This window comes from Myotis lucifugus, unplaced genomic scaffold (genome assembly GCF_000147115.1).
Source record: "Myotis lucifugus unplaced genomic scaffold, Myoluc2.0 scaffold_284, whole genome shotgun sequence".
In the NCBI taxonomy this organism is placed as follows: domain Eukaryota; kingdom Metazoa; phylum Chordata; class Mammalia; order Chiroptera; family Vespertilionidae; genus Myotis; species Myotis lucifugus.
Window position 1 is genome coordinate 122,505 of NW_005871332.1, and position 16,754 is coordinate 139,258.

The window sequence follows — 16,754 nt, forward strand, 5'->3', positions numbered from 1 at the left end:
AGTTGAGATCTTTAATTTACTTAATAAAATACTGGACTCGCTAGCTTTTAATAGGAAAGTTATCTTGTCATACAGTTCATAAGGCATTAGTCTTTGAGTTAATGAATACTGCTTGACATTCCTAATTATGTCTCTTTTTTCTTTAAACGTTTGACCATGAGTTCATATAACTTACTTGAAAGTGTATTTGATTTCTACTCCCATTGGTGGGAAGGGGAGGAAGTAGAGAAATACATATTTTGCTTTCTAGGGTCCACCATTTAGTAAAGTAGTTAAACCGAATTAGGGTTTAACTTCACTCAGTGACTCCAGTTATGTGACAGCTGGTAATATTTACTTACTGATAGAGCAGTGATTTTCAACCAGTGTGCCTCTGGCTGCAAAAACTTAAAAAATATATATTTTTATTGATTTCAGAGAGAAAGGGAGAGGGAGAGAGAGAGAATCGTCAGTGATGAGAGAGAATCATTGATTGGCTGGTCTCCTGCACGCCCCCACTGGTTATCTAGCCCACAACCCCGCCATGTGGGAATCCTGGTTCATAGGTTGATATGCTCAACCACTGAGCCACACCAGTCGGGCTGCTGCAAGAATTTTTAAAATAAGCAATACTTGAGTAGTCAGGGGCACTGACCTTTTTCCCTTAGATTGTCAAAAAAATGACAACAACCAACACAATAGCTATCCACCATGAATGAATCAAAATTATACCTACTTTTTGTCAGATCAGTAAAAAATACAATTTTTTGTTTTCCACAGAATTTTGGTAATTACTTTATGTGTGCTGTGAGATGGAAAAGTTTGAAAATCACTGCTGATAGAAACAGACTAGTTCTGTGGCCAGAGGGTTCATAGAGCAATGTTAAACATGGATCTTAACTCATGTGAATTTCTTTTTCCTGACCATATGTACTTTGTTGTTTCATCAATATGAAAAGCATTATTACATTAATAGTTACAATGGAATTTTAATAGTATGATTAAGAAAAATATTTCCCTTTTCAGCCCTACAACAGGCTCTACTCTTGAATAAGTTCTCATCCCTAAGTGAAAATTGGTTTCTTTGATTTAGAGGGAGGAGAGGGATTTTTTAAAAAACCACACAAACCGTAGTCATTGCTGTTATTTCCTGTTCCTACTTCCATAGGAGGTTGTAGGACAAGTCAGGGAATGTTTTTTTCTCTTCCCTTTCTTAGTCACAGCTGGGGAACTGTGAGAAGCAGAGGTCAGGACGTAGTCAAGGATATTTTGTTTTTATGCATCCTGGTTTTAGGATGTAGTCAAGGATATTTTGTTTTTATGCATCCTGGTTTTAATGCACTATTAAGTGGAATTTTGCATTCATTTTTCCATGTTGAAAGAGGTCAAATCAATGCAAAATTGCTTTGAATTCATGAAATTCCATGTGTTAATTCTACTTCTTTTAAAATATTATTGATCCCATGAGACTGCTTTTTTTTTTACAAAAACACCTTCACACAACAAAATCAACTATAGGATATTTCCTTGGTTGACAGAAATGATTAGTAATAGATTATTCAGTTATTTTAATAGTGAGTATCCTGGAAATACTATTTCCTTCTTAGTTTCAGCCCTTGTTGACAACTCTTTCTAAAAGGATCTATGTGTGTGTTTCTAAATGATCACCTCAGGATGGACATTCTGACTAGGAATTCCTATGTGGTTTGGAGTAATTATTCCTCCACATATAAAGAAGTAGCTGGGGTAGTAAGTTCTTTTTCTGTTGTTGCAAATATTCTTCTCTTACTGCACTACTGAGGATATTATACTCCCTTCTCACTTGCTATTTTTTTCTCTTGTTATTCTGGAGTCTTCTCTTTGGGCAAGTTACCTTAATGGGAGAGTTTTTTGTTAACTAGGGTCAATTACCCATTTATTCAACAAATATTTACTGAGGATCAATTAAGTTCAAGATAAGGTGCCAAGAGTAATGAGGCTGCACGCCATAGAAATATTAATCTTACTCAGTGCACTGTAAAAAAAAACAAACAAAAAAAAACAAATGGTTCACAGGCCAAATAGGTTTTGGAAATGGGCATACTTTGTTTTGTTAGAGATGTACAATATACCTTAGTATGTTAGAAATTCTGAGATGTTCATTTTTAAGCTTTTTTGACATGAAACGTTCATTTTGTAGTGTTTATTAATTTTGTGAATTCCATGTACATACTTTGGAAAATGTTGAATTATATATAGAACCTGCCCTTATTGTTAAGTAGAGGGAGGGGAAAAATAGATACATAACTACACTGGAGGCCTGATGCATGAAATTCCTGCAAGGGCCTTGTCCCCTGCTGCAGTGGCGGCCACAGCTTTGTCTCGAAGGACAGACATCCAGAAGGGCTCGTGGTCTAATTAGCATATTACACTTTTATTATTATAGATACTCTTGAAATAAAGTTATAAATGGTGTCAGGCCTAGATAAAGTGATATAGGAGTTGAGAGGGTGGGAAAATTACATCTAGAAATGTGGAAGGATTAGGAGGTGTCATTTGAATGATATACAGAGGATAAGTTTTGAATTTGTGGAACTGGGTGGAGGGATTTTCTAATAAAGTAGACAGTAAAATCCAAGCCATAAAGGGAGGTAAGTGTAGACCCTGGGGACAGGGGAAGAGTTCATTTTGGCTGGAGTGTAACATGCATGAAGAAGAGGAATGACATGCAAGGAAAATTGGGGGTTAATTGTATAGGTCCTGAATGCCAGAATTAGGAATTAGTTGTTGTTTTTTCTTTATTGTAAATGTTGATGCTTTGGTAATAATATTTGAGATCATGTAATTTGACTGTGGTGACAATGGCTCTTTGACTTCCGGGTTGGAATTTGAATAGCCAAGAACACATTTTTTACGCACAAATTTATGTCTCTTAGATTTTCAAACTAAGTAACTTAAACATATTTATGGAAAGATCTCTTGTTAATGTGATAAATATATATTGATGAATGTGAGATATACAAGTAAGGACCACTCTACCTTTAAGGTGCTGAAATGCTGCTTGTTTCAGCCATATTAGCTGTTAAATAAATGTTTAAAGGTTTTAAGAGATGTGGCCAGGAGCTGAGTACAGAGACAAAAATATGTATTTCTTATATCACATCATCACAGGGAGATATTCGTTAAGAAACAATACAGTGCAGTGGGAGTACAGAATCTTTTCCTTGGATAATTAGGAGAGGTTTCATATAGTAATCACATAAATTGCATGTTGATAGATGAGTGGAAACTTTTTGGAAATGGGCATTCCAAGGCAGAGGTGGAAGATGACTACAACTTGTAAGGTGAGGTGTATTCAGAGTACTGAGGAGAGATAGAATCTGTATTTGCATGTTTTAGGTGTGGAAGTGATGGCTCACACAAGGCATTGAGATCTCAGGGGCCGTTGGGGGGAACTTTGAGAAGGCTTCATAAAGTCCATGCTTAAGGGAGTTGACATGCCTTTTTTGGGAGAGAGGGGGAGTGGAGAGACAGATATGGGTGATTGTAACACATTGTACTGGATCTATTTTGGTAAAGATGTTCTGAGAAAATATAAAAGTTTAGTTGGGTATCTCAGAAACATTGTTAAATTAAAGATTCATGTTCCTGTTCAAGGGCTTGATGTCTTAATTTTTAACAGAAATTACTACAAATCCCATGTTTTTCTTAAATTTGGTAGCATATGTAAGGAGTATGAAATAAAATCAGTTTAATAAAGCAATCAATAACCAATTACTTAAAGTTGAATTTAATATGATAGTATCTTAGCCTGTAGTTGTATACTTCAGTTTTTGTTTTGGCAATTTTTGCTTTTAATTGCTACTATAGTAAAATAGAAGGTGAAGATATACCTTCATTTGGTTTATGAAATTCTAAGAGATTTCTCTTTTGACAATCCTCTTGGGAAGACTTGGTCATCTGGAGGTCTTAGAATTTGTTAATTTGTCTTTTTCTCATTGTAAATGCCTTTGTAGCAAGGTTGAGTATAAGAAAGCAAGTTATTGAGATTCATTTAGTTTTATAAGCGGGAAGATTTATTTTTGTTTCGTTTTTTGCTTTTTTGTAACTTCAATTACATTAAGCTCAGTAGCTGATTTATCTTAAACTTTTGTGGTAATTTGATTGCCTCTGAAGATAAAACCTGTGCGTTGTTTCCAGGACACTGTTCTCTCCTAATTTTTCCTCTTCCTGCACTGTTCCCTCCTTCTTTGTTTTTTGTTTGTTGGATCTTTTCCCTCTTTGTTTCTCCAAATGTTGTCATGTTTCTCTTCCTTCTGATCTCATCCAATTCAAAGGTTTTAAATAATACTTTTAAAATTGTATCTAGCTTCAGTTTCGTCCCTGTACTACAAACTTATTTTTCTGACTTGTATATCTAACTAGAGGCCTGGTGCACAAAATTTGTGCACTCACAGGAGTTCCGGAGTCCCTCAGTTGGGCCTGCGCCCTCTCGCAGTTTGGGAGCCCTTGGGGGATGTCCAACTGACGGCGTAGGCCCGCTCCCCACTGATGCCTAAGCCATCAGTCAGACATCCTTTTAGCACTGCCGCAGAGGCAGGAGAGGCTCCTGCCACCACTGCTGTGCTCACCAGCCATGAGCCCGGCTTCTGGATGAGTGGCACTCCCTCTATGAGAGCGCACTGACCACCAGGCGGAAGCTCCTGCATTGAGCGTCTGCCCCCTGGTGGTCAGTGCATGTCATAGCGACTGGTTGTTCCACCATTTGGTCAATTTGCATATTAGCCTTTTATTATATAGGTTTGTCTCTGTACTGGTGCTCCAGCTATGTCTTCAGCAGGCTGTTCCAGTGTTTTGTAAGACTGGCAGCTACTGGGTTGTGTGGTTTATAATGTGACCAGTGGATCCTATAGTCACCTCCTTTGCTGTAAAATGGATCCCTTGGTCTGATGTGATGTGCAGGATCTCATGCCAGGGGAACAAACACTCCCTCTGTGAGAGACAAACCCAACTAGGAATGTTTTCAGTTTTGGCAGAATGAATTACTTTTCCACAATGGAAAGGGTACAATGTAGTCAACTTGCCACCATTGGCTGATTAGTCTACTTGTAGGATGGGGCTGTTTTAGGGCTTAGAGTTGGTCTCTGTCACTGTTAGGTTAGCTCTCTGGCTTTGATAGTAGCTGAATCAGCCTTGGTGAGTAGGACCTCATGCTGTTGGGGTCATGTTGTATCTGTATTATGTTTGCTCTGTTCAGTGTGCTAATGCTGGGCAGAAGCTGGCTGATGTGAACTGGTAGAGGCATTTTGTCTTCATTGATTAATTCTTTTTCCATGGTGGATGTCTGTCTTTTAGGGGTGTTAACATGTGTCACCAAGATCTTATTTCTTCATGCCCATTCCCAAATATCCATCCACATGACTCTGCCCAAGACTTCTTATCTTCATGTACTAATCTTTGTCCTCTGATAGCCAGGCTTTTTGCTGTTGTCTGTGAGTCCCATGTATATTCTAATCTCAGGTCAGTTCTGTTGTCCACCCAAGAGAACAATCAGGTATGTTTCCCTAACCTTTGCCTATTGGGAAGATATTTTTCTTGCCACTGAATTTCATGGCTTTCCCTGAATGAGGCTATAATTGCAGCTTCTGTTCATTTTTAGTAGACATATCTGCCTAGCCAATTCTCCATGAACCAAACTCAGTGACTTAATGAATATCCTATTTCCATCTCCCAACTACCTACTGAGTTATAACAACTCACTCAGCAGTTTTAACACTGAAGTTTGTGCATGCATTTTTATTTACTTACCACATACTACTATTGCTTTTTCCTATTGTTAGACTATGAGTTTCTCAGTTTGTATTTATACATCTTTATAATCCAAAGCCTAACAGAGTGCTTGACACTGGAAATGGTATTGTTCAGTTAATGTTTATCAATGAAAATGTTTTTTTAACTATGATTAAAAAATGGAAAATTTTATAGATAAAACAATTTAAACTGGAATCACTAGCAAGTGCTACCAGCTTAAATTATATGCTAAGTGGGAGACAATATATGATATTTATTTGCAAGAGGGTAGTGTGAAAAATATGTAAATAATTGTGTACTAGTCTAAAAAATGCATTATCAGCTGATGGTGAACATTTGAATATTTATTTATTTTAAATATATTTTTATTGATTTCAGAGATAAAGGGAGAGAGAGAGAGAGATACATCAATGATGAGAGAGAATCATATTGGTAGCCTCCTGCACACCCACTACTGGGTATCGAGCCCACAACCTGACATATGCCTTTGACAGGAATCGAACCTGGGACCCTTCAGTCTGCAGGCTGGCACTCTATCCACTGAGCCGGCTAGGGATGAATATTTATTTATTTTGGATTGGTCCTTCTATTCTAATATTTTTTTGTTTTTTAACTAATGTTTTTTTCCATAAGAAAATTTAGAAAATACTTTTATCTTGTTTTTTTCCATCAGATATTGTGAGCATTTTCCTCATTTTATTTAAATTTTTTATAACATGATTTTAATAGAAACATAGTTTTTCATCTTATAAGTTTACCATAACTTTTCAATGATGATTTTGTTGAATATTTATGTAGACAATATTACCCAGCAAACATTCTGTAAAAAGTTTTTAAGTTTTTATTTGCTTTTCCCTTAAAATTTTAAAAGTAGAATTACTGGGTTAAAGGGTAAGAACATTTGTAATATTGTTGATATTACCAAACTATTACCTATTGCCTCCAAAAATATTGTACCTGTTAACATTTCTAATAGTAATGAGAGTATGAATGTCAGTTTACCCTCCCCTGCATTACATATTATAATTTTTAAAAACTTTGTCTCTTTGTGAGATAAAAAAAAAAGTGAAAATTTGACTGTTTGTGCAATTGCATGTTTTTTATGTTTCTTGACCATTTGTATTTCTTCAATAAATTGTTCACTTTTCTGTTGGGATGTTTTAACTGGTATTAGTAATTTAATTTCATTTGAAGTTCTCACATAGTAGAACCTGTTTCATTTTTGTAGGTGTTTTTAAGTTATCTTCTATGAAAAATTTTAAAAGAACATTTATTTTATAAACTAGGAACCTTTTGTGGCAGATGAGTATATTGAACGTCTTGTATGGAGAACCCCAGGAGGAGGCTCTAGAGGAGGATCGGAAGCTTTTGATCCTAAAAGGTGAAGTGAAAATTTTTTTTCATAGACCCAATCTAGTACAAATTTATGTTTGAAATAGATGTGACTATTGGGAATTTCTTTTAACATTCATGTAAAGGGATTTTAGTTAACAATTGGTCATTAAAAGACACAAGCATTAGAAGTTTGGTTGATTTTTCCCCCCCTTTACATTCCTTTTATTTTAGAGAAGGACTTTAACTAGTATGAGGGAAGGGGTTTTGTTACATTATAAGAACTTAATATTTTCTCCAATTACTAATAAATGAGAAAGAGTTGGCAATAAAAACATGTTAAATGTGTTGTTTTAAGTATAGTTGTAAATTGGGGAACAGAAAGTCACTGAACTCTAGAATGCACAATATGATTTTTATGTAGTATATTTACCTATTGACTGTTTCTTTGAAATTGGTTTCTATTTTGGAGGTTAATGGAGATTTTAGGTGAGGTTTTCTTTCATGTCAGAGATAATTCCTAACAAGATACTATAGAGAAGATTAACATGATCATCCTTAGTTCAATTCAAGTTTATTAATACCTTACAGTTCTAAATGAAGTTCCTAAAATTAATCATAGGAGGATTGATACATATTCTTATTTTCCTTTATTAGGTTATTAGAAGAATTTGTAAATCATATTCAAGAACTCCAGATAATGGATGAAAGGATTCAAAGGAAAGTAGAGAAACTAGAGCAACAGTGTCAGAAAGAAGCTAAGGAATTTGCCAAGAAGGTACAAGAGCTTCAGAAAAGCAATCAGGTAAATATTTAGCTAAGCAATGAATAATTTATATAGACTATAATATCTTTATTTCCTTTCAGCTTTTAGTTCTTAATAAAAATCTAGTCAAATGAGATTAACTGTTGAGGCTTCTCTCTAGTTCTCCCATATCATGGGATAAAATGTTAATGAATTGTTATCAAACACTCCTGGCAGTGGCTTACATTTGGGATCACAGTGTTCCCTTCTTAGGATGGGGTGCTGTCTAGTATAGTGTGGTCCTTGCTTCTCCTCTAACAATCCAACCTTTCAAGAATGATGCTTCAGCAGACCTATATCTTGAAGGGCTTATTGTTAGCTTGGATATTTACGTAGTCACTTGCATTCTCATTTAATCATAAAACAAAGTAATATCAGAAAATTATTGCCTGGATAAGGTTTTTCCCCAGAGGAAACCTGGTCTGGGAAGTTTCACAAAAATCATGAGTTATGTGCCCTAATAAGAATTACAATGTAACTGGAAAAATGGGTGCAGAATTCTTCCTCAATTCATTTTGGAGTAAAAAAAAATAAACTGGCCTTCGGGCTAAGTAGGTCAAGCTTCTTAGCCATTCTTTAGCTCCAGACTGAATCTGGAACCTCCAAACCCCTTGCACAGCCTGATCTAGGCTTGCTTGCCCTTTGTGAGTGTGTAAGTGTATAAGTTTAAGGAACAATGTTTAGCTTTGCTGCTTCCCAGGGACTATTTGTTTTTTTAGCATTAGGGATTAGCAAACTGATCTCTGCTCAGATTTCATTTATTTAGCTTCCTTTATTTAAGCATCTATGGCTGTGAGAAAATATTTAATGATGTCAATAATTTATATAAGATAGAAAATATATTTTTAAGTAGTTAAATTGATAGATTTCAGGTACTTCTAATGCAATTTTCCCTTGATAATAATAATTAAATATTAATAGTTTAACAAGTTCTGAAGCCAACTTTCTCTACCAAGTATTAGCTGTGTAACTTCAAGTAACTCAAGCTTTTCTGTGCCTCAGTTTTTTCATCTGCGTATAAAATAGATTGTTGTAAGGATTACATAAATAAATACATTAATATGCTTAGAATAGTGTCTAGCATAGAGAATGTCCTTAGTATATCTAATTGTCAGCAATTTTATTATTGGCAATTCTAAGGCATTCATAGTGTATAATTTTTATCTACCAGAAGATAATCAGTATACTGTGGGAAAGGGATATTCTAGGAAGTAATATACATTTGCCTCAGTAGAATAATTGTAATCTTTTCTGTTTTCAAAGCTGAGCAAAAAAAAAAAAAAAAAAATTTTACCTTAAAATATTATCATTGCTCTTTAAATATTTAAATGTTTTTTAAATATTTTTTTAAATCAGTGTCTTTTACTTCTAACATGTTTTTAACTCTTTAGTGTAGTAGCAAGTGAGTTGTTCAGATGACTGGTCTTTTTGATACTTAGTTCATTGTTATCAGAACCATTATTTATGAGTAAGTGGTACTGGGAAACTTTGTTAAACAGAATGAATAGTAACTAGTCTTGCTGTTTTATTGATTAGTAAGTGTATTCATGATAAAATATAATTTTAATAGTTAAAAGTATAAAATTTTGCAATTTTGTTAAAAATTTTTCAGATTATGTGTTGATCTATTAGGCATGAATTGTTTTTGTAGATCATCTTTTATATAATTTCTATGTTATCTTTAGTTACCTCAGTTTGAGAGTAGTAATGAGTTAGTAGTTTAGTTTTGATACGAATTATAAGTTAATCTGGGTGCTGTCATTCTATTATAAGTAAAAACTGCATTCTGTCATTGTATTTTATGGTTATGCATATTTTTTTTCAGGTTGCCTTCCAACATTTCCAAGAACTGGATGAGCACATTAGCTATGTAGCAACCAAGGTCTGTCACCTTGGAGACCAGTTGGAAGGGGTAAACACACCCAGACAACGGGCAGTAGAGGCTCAGAAATTGATGAAATACTTTAATGAGTTTCTAGATGGAGAATTGAAATCTGATGTTTTTACAAATTCTGAAAAGGTGAGCACTATTGAAGGATAAAAGCAAATTATAGCATTAATAACAATGTCCTAATTATTAACTACAGTTATTACTTTCCAGAGAAGAACTTCAAATCACTGAGTAGCTGACTTATTGTTCTGATGTGTAAAGTAGTACACTAGCTTACAGATTGCTGATGAAGTGTTCTAATTTTTAAATGGATTGGTTGGCTTCTTTTTTTTCATGAAATTAATGTGTGGTTTAGAAATGCCGAGGTGACTGTATTAATGAGTGTTTCTTTTCTGTAATTGGCTTTTAATATTAGCAGAATTTCTGTAGATTTTGAATAGTTAAATTTCATTGGATGAGGGTGGTCTGACCTAATCATTGAAAAGTTGAGGTGGCATTTTTGTTGTTTTATTCACTTAAAGTGGGATATATGCAGCAGAATAATCTGAATTATTTTCATATATCTTGTTTACCCCTTTTGGATTCATAAACTCAGAAGAAACTTACACTTCTGATTTCCGTAAGTAATTAGTTGAATTTTTTCAGAGTAAATGAACTATAGGTTTCATTGGGAAGGTGATTGTGGCATTATGAAATGGTAAGATTTCAGTGCCAGAAAGACAAATGTGTATGTTTTATTGACTTATTGGTGATACCCCAAATGTATTCCTGTTGCTCAAAAAGTTTTATTTGTTGAGAATTTTAAAAGAAAATTGTTTGGGTGAGGGTCTGTGGGCATACATAGGGTAATATTACTATTTTCAAATATAAACATTTTTGACATATATATATATATAAGGGTTTTAAAAAAATTGTTGCTTTTATTTTTTTAATAGATAAAGGAAGCAGCAGACATCATTCAGAAGTTGCACCTAATCGCCCAAGAATTACCTTTTGATAGGCAAGTTTATTTCTCAAGAGCTAATTTAGATATATGGTGTAATTTATAGAATAAACTTGTATTTTTTCCGGTATGATTTTTCTCATTAATTCAACAAGAGTGTATTGAGTACCTCCTTTGTATAAGGTACAATATATAATAGTTGAATGAAAAAATATAGTTTCAGTTTCTAAATTTAATAATATACCTTGAAATAATTTCAGTTCTTTGTTTTCCCCTGGGGAAAAAATGATGAAGAAGAATTTTGAGATTTACTGAAGTGAGATTTTAAATTTTCATTTTTTGGACTTTCATAATCAAGATGGGAGGAGACTGAGAGTGTTTAAACATGGAACCACCCAGCTGCTTTTTCCTATCTCTAGATGACAGTATTTAAGTTTTTAAAGATCTGAGATAATGGAAAGCTGATGAAAGCTATAAAGTTTCTTCCAAAATGTCAGTTTCACACAGATTGTTATATACAATTTTATGTAGTTTTTATACTCATTAGCTTATCCGCAGTCTCTGGAGAATTCAGGTTAAGAACCCTTGCTTTAGTTGAAAGGCTTAAGGCCATCTAATCAAGTATTAATGGTTTTATCCCAAAATTAACTTTACTGAGATGGAAATTTTTGCATGATTTCCTTTGTCCTTGGAATATCAGACACTTTAATAAAATATTGGTAGTAGTAGTTCCTGCATGTGAATATCTGAAAGAAATATGTCTTCCCATATAATAGACAATATATCTTTATTCTTTTGGTAATACTTGGAAGATCCTCTGGTACAGGTAGAATATAAATGTATTGCTATACTTAAAGCTTGACCGTATATCGCAAACACAGAGAGTTCCCTACCCACAAAATACCTTATTTTATTCTCAACTATGTCCTCATAAAGGATTAGCAGTAATGGTCATCTGTCACTTAGATATTATTAATAATCTTATTCTTGCCCAGCATGAGAGTAATGAGTTTTAAAGTGACCCACAAAAAATCTCTCTTTTAACTTTATCTCATTTCATTCTTGTGCCATTTACTTAAATGGGTAAAATGTGAAGCTCATGATAGGTGCATAATAATTGTTGGCTACCTCTCCCATCCCCTCTCTATCCTCTCTATTATATGTTTCTATAAAACATGGCATATATTCATCTCTTCCATTTCTCAATTATACAATTGCATACTTCTCTTACAGTTTTGTTTTAGCCTCTCTGCCAGTTCTTGGAGTTGAATATATATCCTAATCAGATTTAATTTTTTTCACAAAGATTCACAACACCTTACGTGCACTGTGTGATCTGCCATGACTTTGATATAGTCATGCCTCACATAATGTCGTTTTGGCCATCCACAGACTGCATATATGATCCCATAAGATAATAATGGAGCTGAAAAATTCCTATCATCTAGAGACATTGGCCATTGTGATGTTGTAGTGCTATGCATTACTCATGTGTTTGTGGTGATGCTGATGTAAACAAACCTATTTTGCTGCCAGTCATATAAAAGTGTAGCACATGCAATTATGCAAAGTATATAATACTTGATAATTATAATAAACAACTATGTTACTGGTTTATGTATTTATTGTACTTTCTATCATTATTGCACAATGTACTCTTTCTGCTTATAAAAACATTTTTCTATACAACAGTATGCCTGGTTACACTAGCAATGGCCTCTTGTGTCTCAGGTTTATTGGGTCTCTTGATGGCATCATTTTCTCTTGTGGTTGATTTAATCTTGTGTTTTGTATGGTAACATGCTGTATAGGCTTGTAGTTTAGGAGTAATAGGCTTTATACAATATAGCATTGGTGTGTAGTAGGCCATACCATCTTCGTTTGTATAAGTGTACTGTATGATGTTCACACAACAGTGAAATTGCCTAATGACCCATTTTTCAGAACGTATTCCTATTATTGAGTGGCATAGACTGTATATCAATTTTGTATAACTTTAAATTTTTATTACTTTCTTCACCTGTCTTTGGCATCTCTTTTGCCAGTCACTTTCCTCTGTCTTCACACTGATTGTGTAGGAACTTTTGGCATCCATTTTCCATGATATGTATTTCCCCTGATATTTAAGATTTGAGAAAAATTCTAGTGTATGGTATGTGTGATATTTTAGTTTCTGAATTTGCAAAGATTGATTACTAGGCACAATGCTTGGTCCTTTTTCTGGCTTCTACACTACTTTTAAAATAACTCATTTGTATATACTTTTTATTTTTATTTTAAATAACGGTAATTGAACTTTTGAAAAAAAAATCCCAACAGAGGGAGGAATATACAAATATTAAGTGAATTTAAAATGCCAGAGAATATGACTAGGGGCGGTAGCTCAGTGATGGGGCTGGCTGGATTGTTAATGCCTCATACAATTCTTCGTTGTTTGACAATTGGTTATTCAATGTGGGTTTCCTAAATGAGAACCAGCCACTCCATCTGAATATCCCAAATTTAGTTTTGTCACCTGGCATGCTTCCTGTCAGTACTGTCTCCCTTTTGGCTTTATCTTTTTCTTTCTTCCTTATTTTATGATGATCTTTAGTACAGAGGACTCACATATATCCCCAAACACAGTTTCCCCTTTTATTAATATTTTACAATAGTACCATTGCTATGGTATATTTGTCACAACTAATGAACTTCATCATTGGTTTTTATCTTTCAGATTTTCAGATGTAAAATCCAAAATTGCAAGTAAGTGGGGTTCTATTTATTTAACTGTTTTGAACAAGCAATAAATTACTTGGGTAAAAGAAAAAAATAGTAAGAGGAGAGATAGTGGATCATGTCATCCTTCCATCCTATCCTTGGCTTTGATTGCTTTTTCTTGAAACAAACATTAGCAATTTCTTGGGTATTCCTCCAGAGTATTCTATAGATAAATAAGCCTAGGATATAAATCATGTATATATGTGTAAAATTTAGTTCTGTCATCCTCATTTATTTTAACACATTTCGTACCGCATAGAAATCTCTAAGACATACGCCAGGGACCGCACGTTTTTGGGCAAACTGCACGTTATTTAAATCATCATAACTACAGATCATAATGCACTATAGGTGTTGTTTTTCAATAATTATAACATTCTTATTTACAAAAACAATTAAACAATTAAAGTTCCTAGTACTTAACGTATGGTACTGCGTAAAACATTTTCCTCTATGAAGAGGGACCAAACAAAATTTACATAAGTATCTAGATTCGCTCCTTTTTCCATGGGCGTGAAAAACGAGAACACTCGTGAGCGGTCCTTAACAGATGGCGCGCGAAACACGAGAAAGCTCGTGAGCGGTACGAAAGGTGTTAAAATAATTAGTAGCATTCTATATAAATAGTTTTTACCTTCTGTTTTTAATTTAACAATGTATCTTCGAGATTATTCATACAGATATCTCTAGAGTAGGTCCTTTTTTTAAAAAAAAACTAAGTTTATAATTTCTTACATAACTAGTTTGATTTTTACCAATCTTTGGATTATATTTTAGGTAACTCATTCTAGGTTTCTAGAAAAGCCACTGTATTTCAGGTTCCTGTGGTAGCCCCATCACTGTTTGCGAGGCCATTTTGTATAGAAGGTTCAAAGAACTACCTATTTGGACTTCCTGCCCTGTTTTTGATCACTATAGATTAGTCAAAAGTTCAGTTATTCATTCAGAACTATTATAGCCTCAAGAATATAGTGAATCAAATATCACATATTATCTTAAGGTAGAATTTGGTGTTGAATCCACCATTTTGTTCAAGGCAAAGGCATCTGAACTCAAAAATTTCTGTAGTCCTCACTCTTTCTGCACTTCCAAGTTTAAGATTTTTCTTTTCTCTTGATCTCAGAGATACCATCGGGAAGATTTCCCCTGTCAGTTGCTTTTAAAGTAATAGTGGTAAATAGCAGTCAGACTGTGGGAGTTCAACTGTTTATTTGGGAAGATAGGAAAGATGTTTTTGTCTTGAAAATATAGATTTATATATCACAATATATTGTGGTGTCTAGATTCATTGTAATATCTTACTGTTTTGTAATTTTTCAAAAGAGGGCTAGATCCATAGTCATTATATTTATAAACTAGAGGCCCCGTGCATGAAAATTTATGCACTGGAGTAGGTGGTCCTTCAGCCCAGTCTGCCCCCTCTCACAGTCCGGGAGCCCTCAGGAGTGGGAGGCGACCTGGCGATCAGGGGAAGGCGACGCCTCCATCACACCTCTGCTGCTGCCACTGCTGGCAGCACAAGCCTTGGCCGGCCCTGGTTACCCGACCCTCATGTGGCCCTGGGCGGCTGGGCAGCCACCATCTGAGGCTTGCCTGCGCCTCGGGCCAGCCCTTGGGTTGCTGGGGGGCTGAGGAGACGGGGGGGACTCCAGAGGCAGGCACATGGCAAGGTCCCAGCGGGGCTGAGGGGACTGGGCGCCGCCATCTTTGAGGGCGTGGTAGTCAATTAGCATATTCCCTCCTTTTTGGTTGTGGGCACCGCCATCTTTGCAACAGCATGAGGGTCAATTAGCATATTCCCTCTTTATTAGATAGGATAGTTCATATACTAGCAAATAGCTTGCATACCTTGTTTGTCTCATTGACTTCTTTTTATTTTTAGGCAAATACCATGATTTAGAATGCCAGCTGATTCAGGAGTTTACTAGTGCTCAAAAAAAAGGTGAAATCTCCAGAATGAGAGAAGTAGCAGCAGTTTTACTTCATTTTAAGGTAAGTAGTAAAAATTATAAGTGAAAATTAGTCTTCAAGGCTGGAGATTATATAAATTCTGTATATTATAGTCTCTGATTTTCCCCTATTGTATGATTATCAGGATGATAATTTTTGTTTTGAATAATCTTACTGTACATTTTATATCTTTCTCTATAAGATATGTTCAATTTTAGGTGTTTAATATTATTTAAATAGGGATTTTATATTCTATAACATTAATATTTTATCAAACACCAATATGTATATTTGATATCATATGTCAAGCTATATATGAATTTTTATATAGTTTGCCATAGAAAGTCATATTTTTTTGCCTTCTTAATTTATAATGTATTGTTCTTTTCAGTCAAGCATGTTATGAAATAGGTCAAAAGCAAGAAGACTTGATCTTAAGTATCTAGTGGAATGTAGGAACCACAGAGTGGGTAGAATGTGACTCGTAAAAGATAAGTTAAATCCAGAGGATCTCAGGTGGTAATACAAGGAATATTCTATTCTAGAACTGTCTTCTTGGAATTTGAACTACAAAGATAATTTTTGTATGGGAATGCATTTCTGTAAACATAATGCTTAAAGGAATAGTATTTCCTTTAGTCTGTTTCTTTATATTTATATCAGACTAGAAGCCCAATACACAAAAATTCGTGCAAGAATAGGCCTTCCTTCCTCTGCTGCCGGCACCGGCTTCCCTCTGGCACCCAGGACCCGGGCTTCCCTCCTTTGCCCACCGGCAGGCACCCAGGACCTGGGCTGCTTCCCTCCTCTGGCCACCGGCAAGCACCTGGGATGCGGGTTGGCTTCCCTCCGGCCCCGGCTTCTTCAGGAAGGACATCCGGAAGACATCCAGTCTAATTAGCATATTACCCTTTTATTATTGTAGATTAGGGAAATATAAGCCATTTGTTGAACTTTTCATTTAAGTACTATATTTAAGTATTAAGAATAGCTCTTGAGCCCTAGCTGGTTTAGCTTAGTGGATAGAATGTTGGACTGTGGACTGGAAGTTCCCAGGTTGGATTCCGGTCAGGGGCACATGCTAGGGTTGTGGGCTCAATCCCCAGTAGGAGGCATGCAGGAGGCAGCCGATCAATGATTCTCTCTCATCATTGATGTTTCTATCCCTCTCTCCCTCTCCCTTCCTTTCTGAAATCAATAAAAAAAAATGTTTATAAAAAAAAGAATGGCTCTTGAGAAATTATACTTTATATTGCTTACCTTACTTTTTTAAATTAGCTTAATATGACAAATTATTTTATTTA

General features: G+C 34.9%; 1 protein-coding gene across 5 annotated transcripts in view; it reads left to right on the forward strand.

Moving 5' to 3' along the window:
- EXOC5 (exocyst complex component 5) overlaps positions 1-16,754 on the forward strand; it is a 41,367-nt gene that overhangs the window by 1,698 nt on the left and 22,915 nt on the right. For all 5 annotated transcript variants that reach the window (XM_006099775.2, XM_023763437.1, XM_023763436.1 and 2 more), the window contains exons 2-7: positions 7,056-7,150; positions 7,759-7,906; positions 9,732-9,926; positions 10,733-10,797; positions 13,457-13,485; positions 15,383-15,492. In XM_006099775.2, the coding sequence (XP_006099837.1) occupies positions 7,056-7,150; positions 7,759-7,906; positions 9,732-9,926; positions 10,733-10,797; positions 13,457-13,485; positions 15,383-15,492 (642 nt within the window). The remainder of the gene's footprint in view (positions 1-7,055; positions 7,151-7,758; positions 7,907-9,731; positions 9,927-10,732; positions 10,798-13,456; positions 13,486-15,382; positions 15,493-16,754) is intronic.